The following is a 15441-nucleotide window of genomic DNA, read 5'->3' as shown; positions in this document are numbered from 1 at the left end:
CGCTGAGGGGTGGGTCAGGCTTAAGGGCCTGGGCCTGCTGAGCCGTGCATTCCCCACGAACGAGGCTATCAAGAGTCTCGGGGCCTCTGGGATTGCTCAGAATTGTCCTTTAGGCCAGACAGGTGTGATCAATTGACCACTCCTCAGCTCCGGCCTGAGCGGCTGGGCTCTCAGGGACCCATACCTGTGCCCCAGAGCAGCGAGGCCTGAGTGACAGCCCCGTGAGACAGGAGTGGTGGGAGTGTGAGCACAGCTGGGCCAGGACCACCAGCAGAGTAGGCCCTGGTCTCACTCCCGGAGTCCGCCAGCCCAGGCCCCAACCCTGACCCCAAACTTTAGATGAGAACACCCTATAACCTCCGAGCTGGGCATTCTGTCCAGCTCAGTCCTAGCAAGCCCCACCCTGCCCAGCCCAGCGACCCAAACACCGGGATACACTGAGAAGAACCCTGGGTTCAGGATTCAAGCCCCAGGTCCCAGCCAGTCTCTCCTGCCCCCAAAGCACACACAAGGCTGCAAGATCACAGAAGCCTTCTGGCCCTCCCCCTGCACGTCTGCGGGGCCCACCCTCTCCAGGGGGAGTGCCCTTCCCCCACACCTTCTCCTGCTGTTTGCCCCCCACCTGCGCAGAGGCTCCTGGGGGACGGAACGCTTTCCTCTGCCCACAGGTGTGCCACGCCTGGCCTGGTGTTACCCTGCCCTGGGTTGGACTGTGAGGTCCAAGGGCAGGGTCAGAGTCAGCGTCTCTGCCCACCGCCTGTTTCTGGCAGTCGTATGGATGAGGTTTCCGATCTTCCTCCCAGCCTCTGGACTCTGGGGTGGGGGAGGTGGGGTGGCTCTTTTGACTCTTGGGAAGCCCTCGCCCATTTTCTGGGAACTGAGCCTCTCAGGGATCTTTTCCAGGGGCGCAGGGAGGAAAGTTCGGATCCTGAAGCGGGGCTTCCGTGGGCCTGGACCCAGCCTGTGAGAGTCATACAATGGGGGCTGGAAAAGCCACATTCAACACCCCTCTTAAAACACAGCCGGGAGTCTGAGCTACAGGAAATGAACCAGCTCACATAGCCGGTGCTGCCGAGCGGGTCCATGGCATCCTGGCCCCCCCACAGACTGGGTGTCTCCTTCTCAGGAGAAAGCAAGTGTGATCGTGGGACTTATAAGTTTGGTCTTCATCCTGTTTCCGGCACAGAACTCCTAAAACCCTTGGAATTTCCTAAATGCTGAGAGACCTAAAGGTGCCTTTTGTTTGTTAATGAGGTGGCATTTGGACCCCACCTAAGGGGAGGCTGGAGGCCAGGAGAACTCCCAGTCCCCCCACTGACCAATGTGGACGGATGACTGACTGGCTGGAGGCCGAATCGATCACCAAAAGCCAATGGTTTAATCAATGGTGTCTAAGTAAAGAAGCGTCCACGAAAGCCAAAAAGAATAGGGTGAGCGCGCGGGGGTGCTGGTGGATGGGGCTCCTGGAGGGGGCACGGCGGCCCTGCCCCTGCCCCACACCTCGCCCTGGGCCTCCCTCCCACCTGCTGTCCCTGAGTTGTGCCCTTTATTATAAACCGGTGATCTAATGAGTAAATGAGTTTCCTGAGCTCTGCGAGCCGCTCTAGCAGATTAACAGAACCTGAGGAGGGGGCACGGGAGCCTCTGATTCACAGCTGGTCAGTTAGAAGCACAGCTGACAATGTGGACCTGTGCTTGGCCCATCCAGTGGGCAGGGCTGGGGTGAGCAGTCTTGTAGGACTGAACCCTTACCCTGGGCGGGGACTCTAAACTTATCTCCCGGTACACAGGGTCAGAAATGAGTGGAGGCCAGGAAAAAACTGCTTGGAGATGTGGGATCCCCTGCAAACACCGTAACCGGTGCAGGTTTTTCCTTATAAGTTCAGGGGCAGCCTGTTTTATGCGCTCCAAGGGTCAGATTGTGGGTGGAGGGGCTGGTCAGCCTAGCAGTGGCCACTCCTGAGGAAGGGCTGAGGATGGGGGAGCTGAGCTGGGGGGCCCAGCTCCCGGAGCTTGTCTGTCCAGCAGTAGGGGCAGGGAGGCAGGGTCAGGAGGTGAGCGTGAGTCTGCTGCTGGGAGGCAGGCCCCTGCTGGCCAGGCACCAGGGCAGGGGGAGAGAAGCTGGTGCTCACGGGGCAGAAAGAACACGCCTCCCCACTGCTGCCCGCCTGGAAGCTGTTGGTCTCCTGCCGCGCCCAGCTGCGCTGAACCCAGTGGCAAGCGCGAGGCCCGCAGAGCCAGCCCGCCCCAGGCGCTGTGCCGGGTCGGAGCATGAGCAGTGGGCAGGGACCGGGCTGTGAGCCCCCTCCCCCGCGTGGTCCCAGGGCAGCTGAGTCTGTGGGGGATCTGACGCCCTTCCTCCTCCAGGAGCTTGAAGCCACATGGGCAGCAGAGTGAAACCTCCCTCAAGGCTATTGGATGCCCCCCTTTTGTTCAGAGGGTGACCCTGGCAAAGGGGTGTCCTGTGCCCTCCTGCCCTGCAGAGTGAGGGGTCCAGGGTGGGGAGCAGCCCTGCAGCCCTGCCCTCCTCTTCCTCTCCGGCCCCCACCCCCAGCAGAGAGTGCGGACAGCTCAGTCCCCAGCCCGGCCTCAGGCACTCCCAGCTCTCCAGCTGGGAGTGAAGCAGTGGCAGGTGCAGCTCGGCCGGGGTCCCGGAGCCAAGGCCAAACGGGGACAGAGGCGCTGAGGCTGCCGGGGCTGGCGGGAGGGGTGCAGCAGGCGAGAGGGACCTCCTCGCTGGGGCGCAGGGGCCTCAGGGGTCCTCAGCGGCGGCACCCGTGCCGGAGAGCAGGGCTCGGCTCTCTGTGTCCTCGCTGCCAGGGGTCCCTGCGGGAGGAAAGATGCTCAGCCAGCCCCAAAGGAGGCAGAAGGTGCCTTGGGACCGGGCTGGGAAACCCCTCACATCTGCTGTCAGAATGAGCTCCAGATGCGACCCGTTCTCCTTACCTTCAAGGCCACCCCAAGGTCCCAGCCCCACCGCTTCCCCTGGTGATGCGGAGCCTCCGGTGGCCCCCTGCCTCCACGCTGACCCCCCAGTCTGTTCTGCACACAGCAACCACACTATACAGTTTTCGCACTGTAAATAAAACACGTTGGGGCCCATCTGCAGGAAACGACACAGTCTCAAAGTTGAGGCCACAGTCCCTACAAGGCCCCCAAGTGCCTGCTCCGGCCTCATCCCTACCACCGCCCCCCTCGCTCCCGCTCCAGCCACGTCAGCCACGTTCTCACCTCAGGGCCTTTGCACTGGCTGCCTGTGTGCCGGGAGCCCCTTCCCCCAGATAGCCGCATGGCTCACTGCCTCACCTCCTCCAAACCTCTGCTCCAATGTCCCCTGTGCAGTGAGGACCTCTAGGACAAGCCTTTCAGCAGCTGCAGGCTGCCCCCATGTTTTCCCGTCCCCCCGGCCTACTTTACACCTCTCCGTAGCACTGATCACCTTGAACGTACTCTATCTTTTGCTCTTCCTGTTTCTTGTCTGTCTCTATCTCCTAGAGCATCCCAGGTGTTCACTCCCCTGCATCTGGCACATAGTAATGACCACTTTTGAATGAATGAACAAATTAACAAATCAGCAGGCTCCGGGGGTGGCCCGTGCTCCCTGCTCCTGTGAGGCTCAGCCCCGAGCCTGGCCGAGGTGGGAGGGCTGGGGGTACCTGTGCCCGGCTGCTGGGCCCCGGCCTGGTCCCTCTCCAGCTGCAGCGCGGTTAGCAGGAAGCAACCGCCACCCAGGGCGATGACGAAGGTGCAGCACAGGAAGCTCTGCTGAAGGCTGAGGAAGGACTGCAGGTAGGAGTCGGGGCGCCCGGCCCTCAGGGTGCTGGAGATCTGCAGAGAGAGGCTGCGTCTGCCAGGCCCGCCCGGCCAGCCTGCAGTGGCTGCCCCCCGCCCCCACCGGGAGCCACCCTTACAAGGCCAGTGAGGTAAGGGCTGCCGGCGTCCCCCAGGATGTGGCCCATCGTGATCTGAAGCGCCCCTGCTGTCCCTCGGCACCGGGGCACCACCACAGACTGCAAAACACAGGAGTATCAGGGGAGCTCCCCAAGCAAGGGCAGAGCGCGGGCGCCCCTCCTTCCCACCTCCTGCTCCCCGCTGGGACCGCCCGGAGTTGGGGCAGGCTGGCCAAGCCAGTGGGATGGAAGGGGGTCAGCGACACCCCACCACTGGAACGTCAGGCCCCTCCAAGGGGTGGGGGTGCCACGGCCCCGGATGAGGGCCCCCCTCTCGAGGGCTTGCTCTGGGACCGGGCAGGGACCAGGCAGGGCTGTGACTGCAGGGACGGAGGCGGGAGTGCAGGCCGGCATGGGCACGGATGCCCAGACGCGGGGCACAGAGGGCTCGGCCCTTCTCTCAGGAAGTTCAAGCCCCACTGGGCAGAGACCAAAGGCAGCTTTCCTGGAGAGACCCCCATGAGCCCTGGAAGAGGGTATGAGTTCTGGAGTCGGAGTGTCTGGGTTCCAATCCCAGACCCCCCACTCACTAGCTGTGTGACCTCAGCGTCCGCGTCCCCCAATGGGGATAATTACAGGACCTACTGGGGGGATATGTTCATTATCACTCTTCATGCAGACAGCAGACCGAAATAATGCCCTGTGACCCCAGGAGGCAGAACACTTCCAGACCCTTCTGCCTGGCCAGCCTGCCCCGCTCCGGTCCAGCCAGAGCATCCCTATTTGTCCTTCAGGACTGACCCTCCCAGAGTTCGGGTGCCTGCCCTACAGCCCGTGTGCACCCCACCTGAACGTGCACCCCCCACACTGGAAGGTCCCTCCATTGTCCTCCCCCCACACACACCGTCTGGGCAGCAAGGCCCCTGTCGGACTTCTCTCGAGCTCCCTGGGGCACAACGGGGCGCCAGGCCCAGAGAGGACTAGCCTGAAGTCCGCCCAGCAGACAAGTCCAGTAGAACCAGCCAGGTGCCAGGCTTGCCACAAGGGAGGGGTTCAAGCAGCGGCCTCACAGTCCCAAAGGGGGGGCTCATCCCCAAGACCTAGGTGTCCATAACCTGAGCCCAGCAGAGATTAACAACTGGCATGTATTAAATGCTTCCCGTATGCATTTTATAGATCTCATATATACATTTTCTTTATCCACTCAAGCACCCCAAGAGGGAGGCATGATTATTATCCCCGGGTCACAGATGAGGGAACTCTCCCCAGGGAGAGTGGGTCCCCTCTCCAGGGTCACCCCGCAGGAAATAGCAGGACTGGGATTTGACCCCGGGCCTGCTCCTCCAGGATGTGTTACAAGCGAGGAGGAGCCTATCCTGAGATGCTGTTTGTCTGCTGTAGAATGCTTGGAAGACAGAAGGACAAGCTCGCCCCCGCCCTGCACGCGGACGACTGGCAGAGAGAGAGGGACAGGCGTTCCGGGGGGGAGCAGAGTGAGCAGAGGTGTGGAGGCAGGAGCCCAGCACCTGGGGGTCACAAGACAGGCCGGTGAGACTGTGCAGCGGGGGCCCCAGGTCAGACACTGAGCCACTCTGTCCAGGCGGCGAGAGAAGCTGGACCTGCCCCCCTCACTGGGACCTGCCAACAGGCCAGAGAAGGAGCTGAGCTTGGCTTTGCACCGGCCCCGCGTGCCTCCTTCTTGCCCCATAATTACGTGATTATGCACCGCTGGTTCTGGAGGGTGGGCGCAGAAGTCCATGCCGGCTGCTTAGACCCTCAGAGTCAGGTCCCTTCCGCGCCCCCAGGAAGTGCTGGGCCCAGACCAGGTTCTGCTGCCAGGGGCTGGAGCTGTGGGTCCCCAACCTCTTCCGTTGCGTTGGCTTCATGCAGCCCGGGGGGGCCAAAGCTGGTAATTTTAGAAGTTAGAGGCTTTGGGTTCCTAAAACCGCAGGCCCACTCTATTCTGAGACAAAGCACCTCTGTTTCTGACTCTCCTTTCTCAGAAGAGCTGTTCCCTTTTTAGGAAGGGACATAACCCGCGCCAACCAAGGGCCCGCAGAACATCAGAGCGGCGACCACCAGGTACGGGCTCCCTGGCAGCCTGCCTCCTGCACTCCCCACTCAGCCCTCACACCCCGCTGCACTGGGGAGGGTGGGACCGACGGGTGGGCAGAGCAGGGAAGCACTGAGACTACTAGGGCCCGGGAAGAACAGGAGGGTGATGCCCTCAGGGGGGCCAGGGGAGCTCTGTGCAGGAGGACAGACCTGACCTGGGAGAGCAGGTGAGTTCCACTTCTGCTCTCGTCCCTGATGCTAGCAGTGGGAAGGTTGGCTCCAGGCCGCCCTCATGGGGCCCAGACACACAGGGGGCTTGCGAGACAGCTGGAGACGGCATCAGTCAGGGGGCGCAGGGAGCTCAGCCTGGGGGGACACGATCCCAGCCTCCCTGGGAGCAGGACCCTCCAAGGGGTCTGCCTCCGGAGGGCTGGGAGGGGGTGCTGGAGGTGGGTCTAGAGGGCCTTGGCTGTGAGGGAGCCAGACCCTTTTCCTCACTGAGCCTTCGGGAGGCAGGGGCTTCTTGGGGTTCAGGGAGTGAGCCTCCCGTCAGAGGGGCATGGGATCAAGGACAGAGCCTGCAGGCGGTTCGCGGACTGGGGAGCCGGCTGCGCTAGACCAGTGTTCTCCGGGGGTGCTCTGAGGAGCGTCCATATCAGGACCACGTGGGAAGTTCACGAGGAAGGCACACCGTTGGACGCCCGCAGAGACCCACTGAGGCAGACTCTGAGGAAGCAGAGTTTGTAACAAGCTCCCCAAACCTGGTTCCTACGCTCACTGAGGTGCGAGAGCCCCTGGACCAGGCAGCTTTTGCAGTCTCTTCCCCAGAGAGAGTCTGGGTTCTCCTTGTGGATCAGAGGACCAGAGAGAACAGTGTCCCTCGCAGCCTGATGTGGGGCGTGCAGCCGCCACCGACCCCTTGGGAATATGCCCAGTGCAGGGCCTCCTGGCTCCCGGGCCCTCCCGGGCCTCAGGAGCTGGGGCCTCCTGCACTCCGGTGCCCCCACACGCGTCCTGGCTGGATCCCACCCCCGTAGACCCCTCTCTGCGGTCCTGCCTGCCTGTCCCTGGGGTGCCTCACTGCTGGAAACCAACACCAGCTTCCAGCGACCCTCCGAGGCTCCCGCTACCACCCGCCCTCTGTCCACACAGCTGCTTGCCCTCCGAGCCGCTGTCACCTCCCACGCCTGCCCCTCCGCGGCACGCACCCCATCCCCCACAGCCTGCCCCCCACCTGCATTTGGCCCAAGACCACTCCCTCCTGGAGCCTCCCCACTTTCTCTGTGGGACGACTGAGCTCCAAGGACCACAAGGATTGGTCCAGCTCCCACCACCAAAGGGTCTAAAGGCAATCTTTCACTGAGGGGCTTCCGGAGGGAGGAAGGGGGTGCAGAAAGCCTTCCTGGGATGGAGAGACTCGCTGCCTCCAAGCCAGGGGAGGACCCCAGGGAAGGCCTGGTCGGCTGGGCCACCGCTAGCACAACCCCCTGGGCAGCTCCAGACAGCTCCCCAGCCGGGCCGCATGGGTCAGACCGCGGCTGGCTGCCCTGTCCCCCCGCGACAGCTCTACAGAGGTCCTGCCAGGTTAATCATTCTTGCAAACACAGACGCTGGGGGGACACGGCCGCGTCCTCGCACATCTGTGGGGCTGCCGTGTGGAAAGGGGGCAGCGTCATGGGGGCTGGAGGAAGATGCGGGGGCGGGTTTCAGCTCCAGCTGGACGTCCGAGATGCCGGGTCGGGGTGGTTAAGCTCCCCGTGCCTAACAGTGGGCAACCCCAGGGGAGACGTTTGCTGGCACGTTCCCGTCTACTGAGGGCTCTCCTGGCTCACCCTGCCAGGCCAGTTATGATCGCTCCTTTTTATAGACTAGGAAACTGAGGCCCAGGGCCATTCATCGGATCTGTGGCTGAGTGGTCCTCGGGCTGGAGGGAGGAGCCCTGCAGCTGATACGCCCCCGGGGCGTCAAAGGGCAGCACTGTCTATACCCACTGAGCCTGGGCCATGGGGTGCGGGGCAGAAGTCTAGGCAGAGAGTGAGCATCCCGTCAACGGCAGTATTCAAGTAGGCCTCGATGGCCCTTTCAAACTCAGCTTTGAGGGCGCAGGCATCCTTTGGGAGCCAGGAGGCGAGAAGGGCGAGAGCCCTGTGAGGAGCTCCGGCCGGCACCCTTGTCATTTCACGCCCACAGTAACCCACAAGTATCTCACCCCGTTGTTCCCACGGGGAAACTGAGGCCCAGAGCCACAGAGTGACTTGCCCAGGTCACACGCAGCTAGGAAGTGGCAGAAGCAGGGCTGAAGTCCAGGTGTGGGCCAAGCCCTGGTACCTGTCACCTCAGGACGCTGTCAGCCCATTGCCAGCCTCCCTGGCTCTCCTGTGCACAGGGCTGGGCTATGCCAGCCTTCCAGGAGGCCGGAGGAGGCCCGTGGGGGTCTCCGGGTCCCAGGTCCTGTGTTACCCACAAGGGCACAGCTCACTAGTGTCCAAAGTCCTCCCCTGACATCTCCTAGAGGGAGGCAGGGAGGCTGGACGGAGAGCGTGAGGCTCAGATGGGCCACGCCGGACTCTAGACATACCACAGTCACGTGGCTGGGCCGGCACCAGGCCTCGTTATAGCCCGAGCTGGCCCCTTGCCGGGCAGCCTGGACCCACCTGGCTCAGTGGCTATAACCCTGAAGTCCCACATCCCCATCCACACACCCAGAGCCTAGGCCAAAGAGCCTGCTTGCTGAGAAGTGTAGTCAAGGAAGAGGGGGTGCTTGAGACGGGGCCTGGGCTCCTGTTCTGGCTCGGTGCCTTTGCATGCTGTGTGACCTTGGTCCGGGCACCTGCCCTCTCTGAGCCTCCATCTGCTCATCTGCAAAATGGAGGTGATGGTCCGAGGATATGTTTGAGAGTATCGGGATGACCTTGCTCCCCTACCCCATGGTCTCAGAAGCCCCTCCCAGCCCCGAGCAGACAGACTCCAGCTCCCTCCGCTCAAGAGGCCCCAGGACCAGCCCCCCCACACCTACCAGCAGGATGTCAGCGACCACCGCCCAGTTGCAGGACAGAAGCAGCTCCCCGAGGGCCAGGAACACCTGTGGACAAGGACCCCAGTCACTGACCCCTCCCTGCATTCTCTTCCTGCCTGCAGGGAGAAAGGGGCCGATGGGATTTGATTCGCTGGGGTAGGCGAGGCCTGAACTGTTTCTTCAGTTCCAGCAGCCTGGAGGGTGGGTGGACATTCCAGTCTGGGCAGGCTGGTGTCCATGACCCAGAGGAGAGGGCCAGGCCCCCAGGCCCCCAGGCCCAGGCCTTGAGGTCCCTCCTGGGGCCCAGTAGGAGAGCAGTCAGGACTTCCAGGCCTGTCCAGCGCGCCTCCCCGCCATCCTGGCACCTGCGGGGCTGGCATAACCTTGTGTGCCTGGCCCTGCCCTGCCCCGTGTCTGCCAGAGACTAGGGGCCACCGTGGACCTGTCTCGCCCAGTCCCTGAGCCCCCTGCCTCATGCCAGGGGATTAGGACAATCCTCATTCCACTCACTCAGGAAGAGCTTAATGAAGCAGCAAGAAGGGGGAAAAAAGTCATTTCTCAGAGCCTCCAAGAGCTTATTGCTGGAGTGGAATTAGTCATTCCTGGAGTCACGGGGCTGTGCCCGGGTCAGCCCGGGCTCTGGTTCCCAAAGGCCTGCAAACACCCAGGGCAGAGGAAGGGAAGGAGCCTGCTCCTCCCAGGCACCAGCACGTCCACCCTCTTGGCCACCCCCGCCGGCGAGGGTCATGACACCCACCTCCCAGGCCCGCACACCCTCACCCCTGCTGCTGGCCCTATGCAAGATGAGGCCGGCAGAGGGGAGTCAGAGGGAAGCCCAGGATGGGGAGGCCTCGGGTGGAGGTGGCGCTAAGCAGAGCCCAGAGGGAAGGGCAGGACCCGGCCGAAGAGCCCCCAGGAGGCAGACAGCTGGGATATGGGCCCCCTGTGCTGGGGGGCAGGGGCGTGAGCTCCCTCCGTGCGACCAGTCCCCCGCCCTCTGCCCAGACTGGGGAACTCTGCGGCCCGGGGCTGGGCACCCATGGGGTGGGAATCGGGGAGTTGCTGGGGCAGGTCTCAGGTGGCCGCAGACCCGCATTCCAGCCCGAAAGGGTCTGCCACCCCGGCCTCCTGGGGCCACAAGAAAGCCGGGCCGCCCTCCCCGCCCTCCCCGCCCCTGGACAGCCGTCCGTCGCTCCTCACACCCCGCACCCTGGGCCAAGGAGCTGGTCTCTCCCCGGCTCCCCCACACCCACAGGACGTACTGAAATACACCTTTTCCTTCCTCCAGCTGGAGCGGGGTGGATCCCGACCCCAGAATAGAGCCCGCAGGCGGAGGCCACAGCCACAGGCTGCCAGGGATGCCAGGTTTCCTGAGACACACCTGGAAACCACCCGGTCACCAATCCTCCACACGCGGCTTCGCGGGGTGAAGGCCGGGCTGGGAGCGGCCACCTCCTGGCCCTGTAATTACAGAGGCTCCCGAGGCGCCAGGAGGGCTCTCCCACAAAGGGGTGGGCCACCCGCGGCCTGTGCTGCTATGGCCCCCGCCGGCCGCATGCCAACTGGGTCTCGGAGCTCGGGGGCTCCCGTGGCCAACACGGACTCCAGCGAACACCCAACTGAAAGGGCCCTGGTTTGGAGCCGAGTCCCCTCGAGGGACGTAGCTGGCTGTTCACAGCCCCGGGCTCCTCCTGGACGCCCTCTGCCCAGAGGGCCACAGGCGCCTCCCACCAGCCGGTCCCCAAGCCCTGTCTCTCCTCCTGCCGGCCAGGACAGCCGCGGCAGCCAGGACAGACCCCAGGACAGGCTGCCCCCAGCAAGCTGTCTGGGAAAGCCCGCTACACCTGGCCACTGGGGCTGGACATGGGGGTGGGGGCTCCTACGTGCTTGTGGTCCATTCCCACCCTAACGTCGCTCAGCTCCGCCCCCTCCTCCGGCCGCCGCTGCTGGCCTGGTCCAGGCCTCCCCTCTCCTCCTCACCAGGTTCCCAGGCCCCGCCATGCCTCCCAACACCAGCCCCCGAGGGGACTTCCGAGCGGGAGGTCTGACTCTGCCCTTGTCCCCTTAGCGGCTCGTCCCCTTAGCGCCTTGCATGCTTCCCTGCACCCTGATTTCGTTCCCCGGGTGAGAGGGCCTGGGAACGCTGCCTGGAGCCTGAGAAATGGGGAGCCCCTCAGCCCCTGGCCTTTTCCTTTCAGACCCAAGAGGATTTCCCCCTCGAGCTGGGGCAGTGAGGGTGAATGTCCCCGGCCTTAGTCACCCCGGCCAGAGACACATGCGCTCATACTCTACGTGCCTCCCATGACTCATGCACATGTGCTCACACACACTGCAGCCACACAAGTGTGCACAGACTCCTCACGCGTGTGCACACGCACGCGGACACACACAACTCACACCACGCGTATATGCATGTGAGCCAACAGGGATGACTTCCAAAGCACCTCCACATGTGGCGATGGTACGGGCCTGCCGGGGTGAATGCGTGGGTACGCGCGTGTTCTGGCGGCCTCGTGGACGTGTGCACACCTTGCACACAACTCTCCGGGTGCACACACAGGGGGGCTTGGGGGGAGGCAGACCCCTGTGGCGGGGAGGGGCCAGTCTTCCAGGCGGCAGTAACTGAGCTCAGAACCGCGAGGATTGGATCCTAGGCCTCCCTCGGATCGACTCCGTGCCCCGTGTGGCTAAGCCGCTCAGGACAGGCCCCAGGCACACGCTGGCTGCCAGCAAGCTACCAGGCCGGCTGGCACACTTTGCCCCTGGGCCTGCCAACCGGTAATTGCAGGGACTGGCGTCAGGGCGCGAGGGCACCGCTCAGTTCCCGGGGTCTGGCAGTGGCCCCGGCAACCTGGGAGGCAGGCAGGTGGGGAGCGAGGCAGCGAGGAGGCTGAGTTCTGCCGTCCTCCTGGAAAACTCAGCAGACTGCAGCCTCTCTGGGTGGGTGTTGCTGCCTGTCCAAGAAGAGACACCTGCTAGATCCTGGCAGGGAGCTACAGCCCTCAGAGCAAGGGCGGGTGGTCCCTCTTGGTCCCTCCCAGGCAGCCCCTGGCCAGGCTGGCTACTCCAGTTCAAGATGCAAGTGAAAGAGAAGTCCCCCAAGGACCAAGTTGTAGGACAGTCCCCCAGAGCTGGGGCACCTGCCCAGCCCAGCTGTCTGGGCCGCCCCAGGGGCCAGAGAATCCTTGCTGACCCTGCCCGCCTCCTCTGAGTCCCCCGGGGGTGGCTGGCCGGGCAGATACTCCCATCCCTGATCCTTGCTCAGGAGTCCTCGGGGCTGAGGAGGGCAGCGTCCCCTCCCTGAGGGAAAGGCCTTGGTGAGAGCTGGCTCTCCTGGGCGGGCAGAGACTCAGAGTTAGGGTCTCGTTTGGGCTGGAAGGGGCCTTACACATCATCTGGTGCAACTCCCGTGTAAAGACAGAGGGTTGGACTGCATCGCAGGCTTCCCTTCCCCCCAAAAGCAAAAAACAGTAAGTCAGAAAAAATATGTTTTTCACCAAAGAAAAGAACAAAACCTAATGAGACAAACATTACATAATTCTGGAGTACAGAACTTCTCAGTCTCCCCAGAGCCACCACAGTTGGAAGAAAGTGAACTGAGTAGTGGTCCTTTGTTCCCACCCCTAACTGGGAACCAGTGGGGAGGCTGCTGGGGAGAAATGGGGAAAAGTGGAGAAGATGAGCAATGACCCATTACGGATTTCACTCGAGGCCAGAGGGGCTCCCCGGGAAGGTAAGTAGGAGGACCCTGTGTGCACCAGAGCCTTTACTTACCCCCCAGAGGATGGCAGGGCCCAGGGCTCTAACAAAGACTCCCCACTGCCTGACCGGAGCCCCAACGCGCAGCCCCAGTGAGGGGGGAATGGCCCCAGGGAAGGCTGGGAGAGCCTCTCCGCAGTGTTGAAGCAAGTTCAGCATCGGAGCAGAGCCGCTCATGCCCAGGCTCGGCACAGAGGACAGAGAGGAACGAGAAGGGCAGAGAAGACCGGGACTCCCTTATCAATAGACCCAGCTAGCCCCTTCCCAGCCAGCACGTTGGAAGGTGTGAGCTGCCGGGAGACAGAGGCCCACGCAGCAAGCACCTGTGGCCAGGAACCGAGGCCCTCAACCAACGATGCACAAGGGTCTGAAAACTGCCAACAACCACCCGTGAGCATGGTCGTGGATCCCGCCCCGTCAGGCCTTCGGATGACACTGCAGACCCTGGGCCAGCACCCACCCCAGCCTGGGAGAGATCGTGAAGTGGAGGGCCCAGCCGGGTCCAGCCCGGCACCTGACCCCCAGAGGCTGTGAGACAGCATGTGTGTTTTGTCTTAAACTGCTAAGTTTGGGGGTGATTTGTTACATAACACGAGATAACTAATATGCTGGCTGAGCCATTGAATTTCAAGAATAAATAATGGGGGCGCCTGGGTGGCTCAGTCGTTAAGCGTCTGCCTTCGGCTCAGGTCATGATCCCAGGGTCCTGGGATCGAGCCCCGCATCGGGCTCCCTGCTCCGCAGGAAGCCTGCTTCTCCCTCCCCCACTCCCCCTGCTTGTATTCCCTCTCTTGCTGTCTCTCTCTCTGTCAAATAAAATAAATAAAATCTTAAAAAAAAAAAAAAAAGAATAAATAATGAAATCTTCAGGTATCCAGCTGGGGAAAATGAGTCAACATTAAGGATTTTTTTAAACATTAGGCTAACTAGGGGCGCCTGGGTGGCTCAGTTGGTTAAGTGGCTGACTCTCGATTTCAGTTCCCGTCATGATCTCAGGGTCATGGGATCAAGCCCCGCGTGGGGCTCCATGCTCAGTGGGAGTCTGCTTGGATATTCTCTCCCTCTGCCCCTTCCTCCAGTCATGCTCACGCTCACTCTCTCTCTCTCTCAAATAAATAAAATCTTAAAAAAAAAAAAAGCCATTAGGCTAACTTTATCCTCCACAGCAATATTTGATGCTAAAAGACAACAGAAGAAATGCAGAGCAACAGGGAATGAAACTGTGATCCAAGAGTATCAGACCCAGTTAGATGTCGTTCAAGGGAAGAGTCCAAGAGAAGACAGCCTCACAGACAAACGGACCGAAGGAGCAGTCTCTCTAGATACAAACTGCTTCACCCCAGAATCCACCCAGGTAGGAGCTGAACCCAAATGAAGACCAGGAACGGAGGTTGGCGGGTGCTGAACCCATTCAACCTGGGACTCCCCCAAACATCTGTGAGTGTCATGCTTGGACTGTGGGGGTTGTAATCCAGCAAAAGTGAAAATAATCACGTAACATGAACCGGGAGCCTGTGGAGATAAGATGGGAGACAGAGAGAAGGCAGGTGCTCTCTTTCCAGGTCAGGATTCGCCACTAAGTCCAAAATCTTAAAATTAATTTGAACTTAAGGGGCGCCTGGGTGGCTCAGTGGTTGGGCGTCTGCCTTCGGCTCAGGTCATGATCCCAGGGTCCTGGGATTGAGCCCCGCATCGGGCTCCCTGCTCAGCAGGAAGCCTGCTTCTCCCTCTCCCACTCCCCATGCTTGTGTTCTCTCTCTCGCTGTGTCTCTCTCTGTCAAATAAATAAATAAAATCTTCAAAAAAAAATTAATTTGAACTTAAATAATCCCTTTTACTTTGCTTCAATTTCTTCAGGTAATTCATATAAATTAACTAAATGTATGATTCAATTTATGGGAAATATCCAGAATGAACAAATCTATAGGACAGAAAGTGGATTAGTGGTTACCCAGGGCTGGGGTAGGGGTGGCTTGGGGAAACGGGGAGGGACTGATTAACAGATGTGAAACTTCCTTTAGGGGTGATAAAAATGTTCCAAAATTGATGTGATGATTGCACAGCTCTGAATATACTAAGAGCCAATGAACTGTTCGCTTTGAAGGGGCGAATGGTATGGGCCATGAATTACATCTCAATAAATCTGGTTTTAAAATTGCACTACTATATGACCTCATTTTAACAAAAATATTTATGGAAACACAAATTGGTGTCCATCTACAGAGACACATATGGAATGATGGTCACCTAATTAAAAAACAAAAGCAGAAACAAACAGGCCCAGATGCTGAGAGCAGTCAATTCTGGGGATAGGAATGTGGATAACTGTTATTTTCCTCCTTGCGCTTTCCGCTGTGGCGTTTGTGTTTTAAGTTTCCCGCAAAGGAAGATACGCATGTGATACAGTGTGGGGAGCTGAACCGTCTGCCCCCTCCAGACCTCGCGGTAGAACGGAGGGGGGCGCAGTAGAGCGGGAGGCACCCACGCCCTGGCATGGAGCGCTCCCTCCAGCCGTGGTCCTCCCCTCTGCGCACGCGCTCCTGGCAACCCCGCTCAGCCTCGCGGCTTCACCTGACCGCCAAGACCGCTCTCCCGAGCTTCAGACTCAAACCTTGACGTCTCCAGCTAATGCCCGAAGAGGCATCTCAAATTATACATGTCGAAAATCGAATTCTTTTTTTTTTTTTTAAAGATTGTATTTATTTATTTGACAGAGAGAGA

The 15441-nt window shown here is 60.9% G+C and overlaps 1 protein-coding gene across 1 annotated transcript in view; it reads right to left on the bottom strand.

Annotated features, from left to right (window-relative positions):
- Window positions 1-2073: 2073 nt before the first annotated feature.
- SPNS3 (sphingolipid transporter 3 (putative)) overlaps window positions 2074-15441 on the bottom strand; it is a 34507-nt gene continuing 21139 nt past the window's right edge. The window contains exons 9-12 of the mRNA XM_032431668.1: window positions 8962-9027; window positions 3912-4010; window positions 3657-3828; window positions 2074-2826 (exon numbers count right to left, since the gene is read on the bottom strand). Coding sequence (XP_032287559.1) covers window positions 2753-2826; window positions 3657-3828; window positions 3912-4010; window positions 8962-9027 — 411 coding nt within the window. The 3' untranslated portion in view covers window positions 2074-2752. The remainder of the gene's footprint in view (window positions 2827-3656; window positions 3829-3911; window positions 4011-8961; window positions 9028-15441) is intronic.

The sequence above is a fragment of the Phoca vitulina genome, unplaced genomic scaffold (genome assembly GCF_004348235.1).
Source record: "Phoca vitulina isolate PV1807 unplaced genomic scaffold, GSC_HSeal_1.0 scaffold47, whole genome shotgun sequence".
NCBI lineage: Eukaryota > Metazoa > Chordata > Mammalia > Carnivora > Phocidae > Phoca > Phoca vitulina.
The sequence above is the reverse complement of the archived record's forward strand: the minus strand, read 5'-3'. Positions and strand labels throughout refer to the sequence as shown.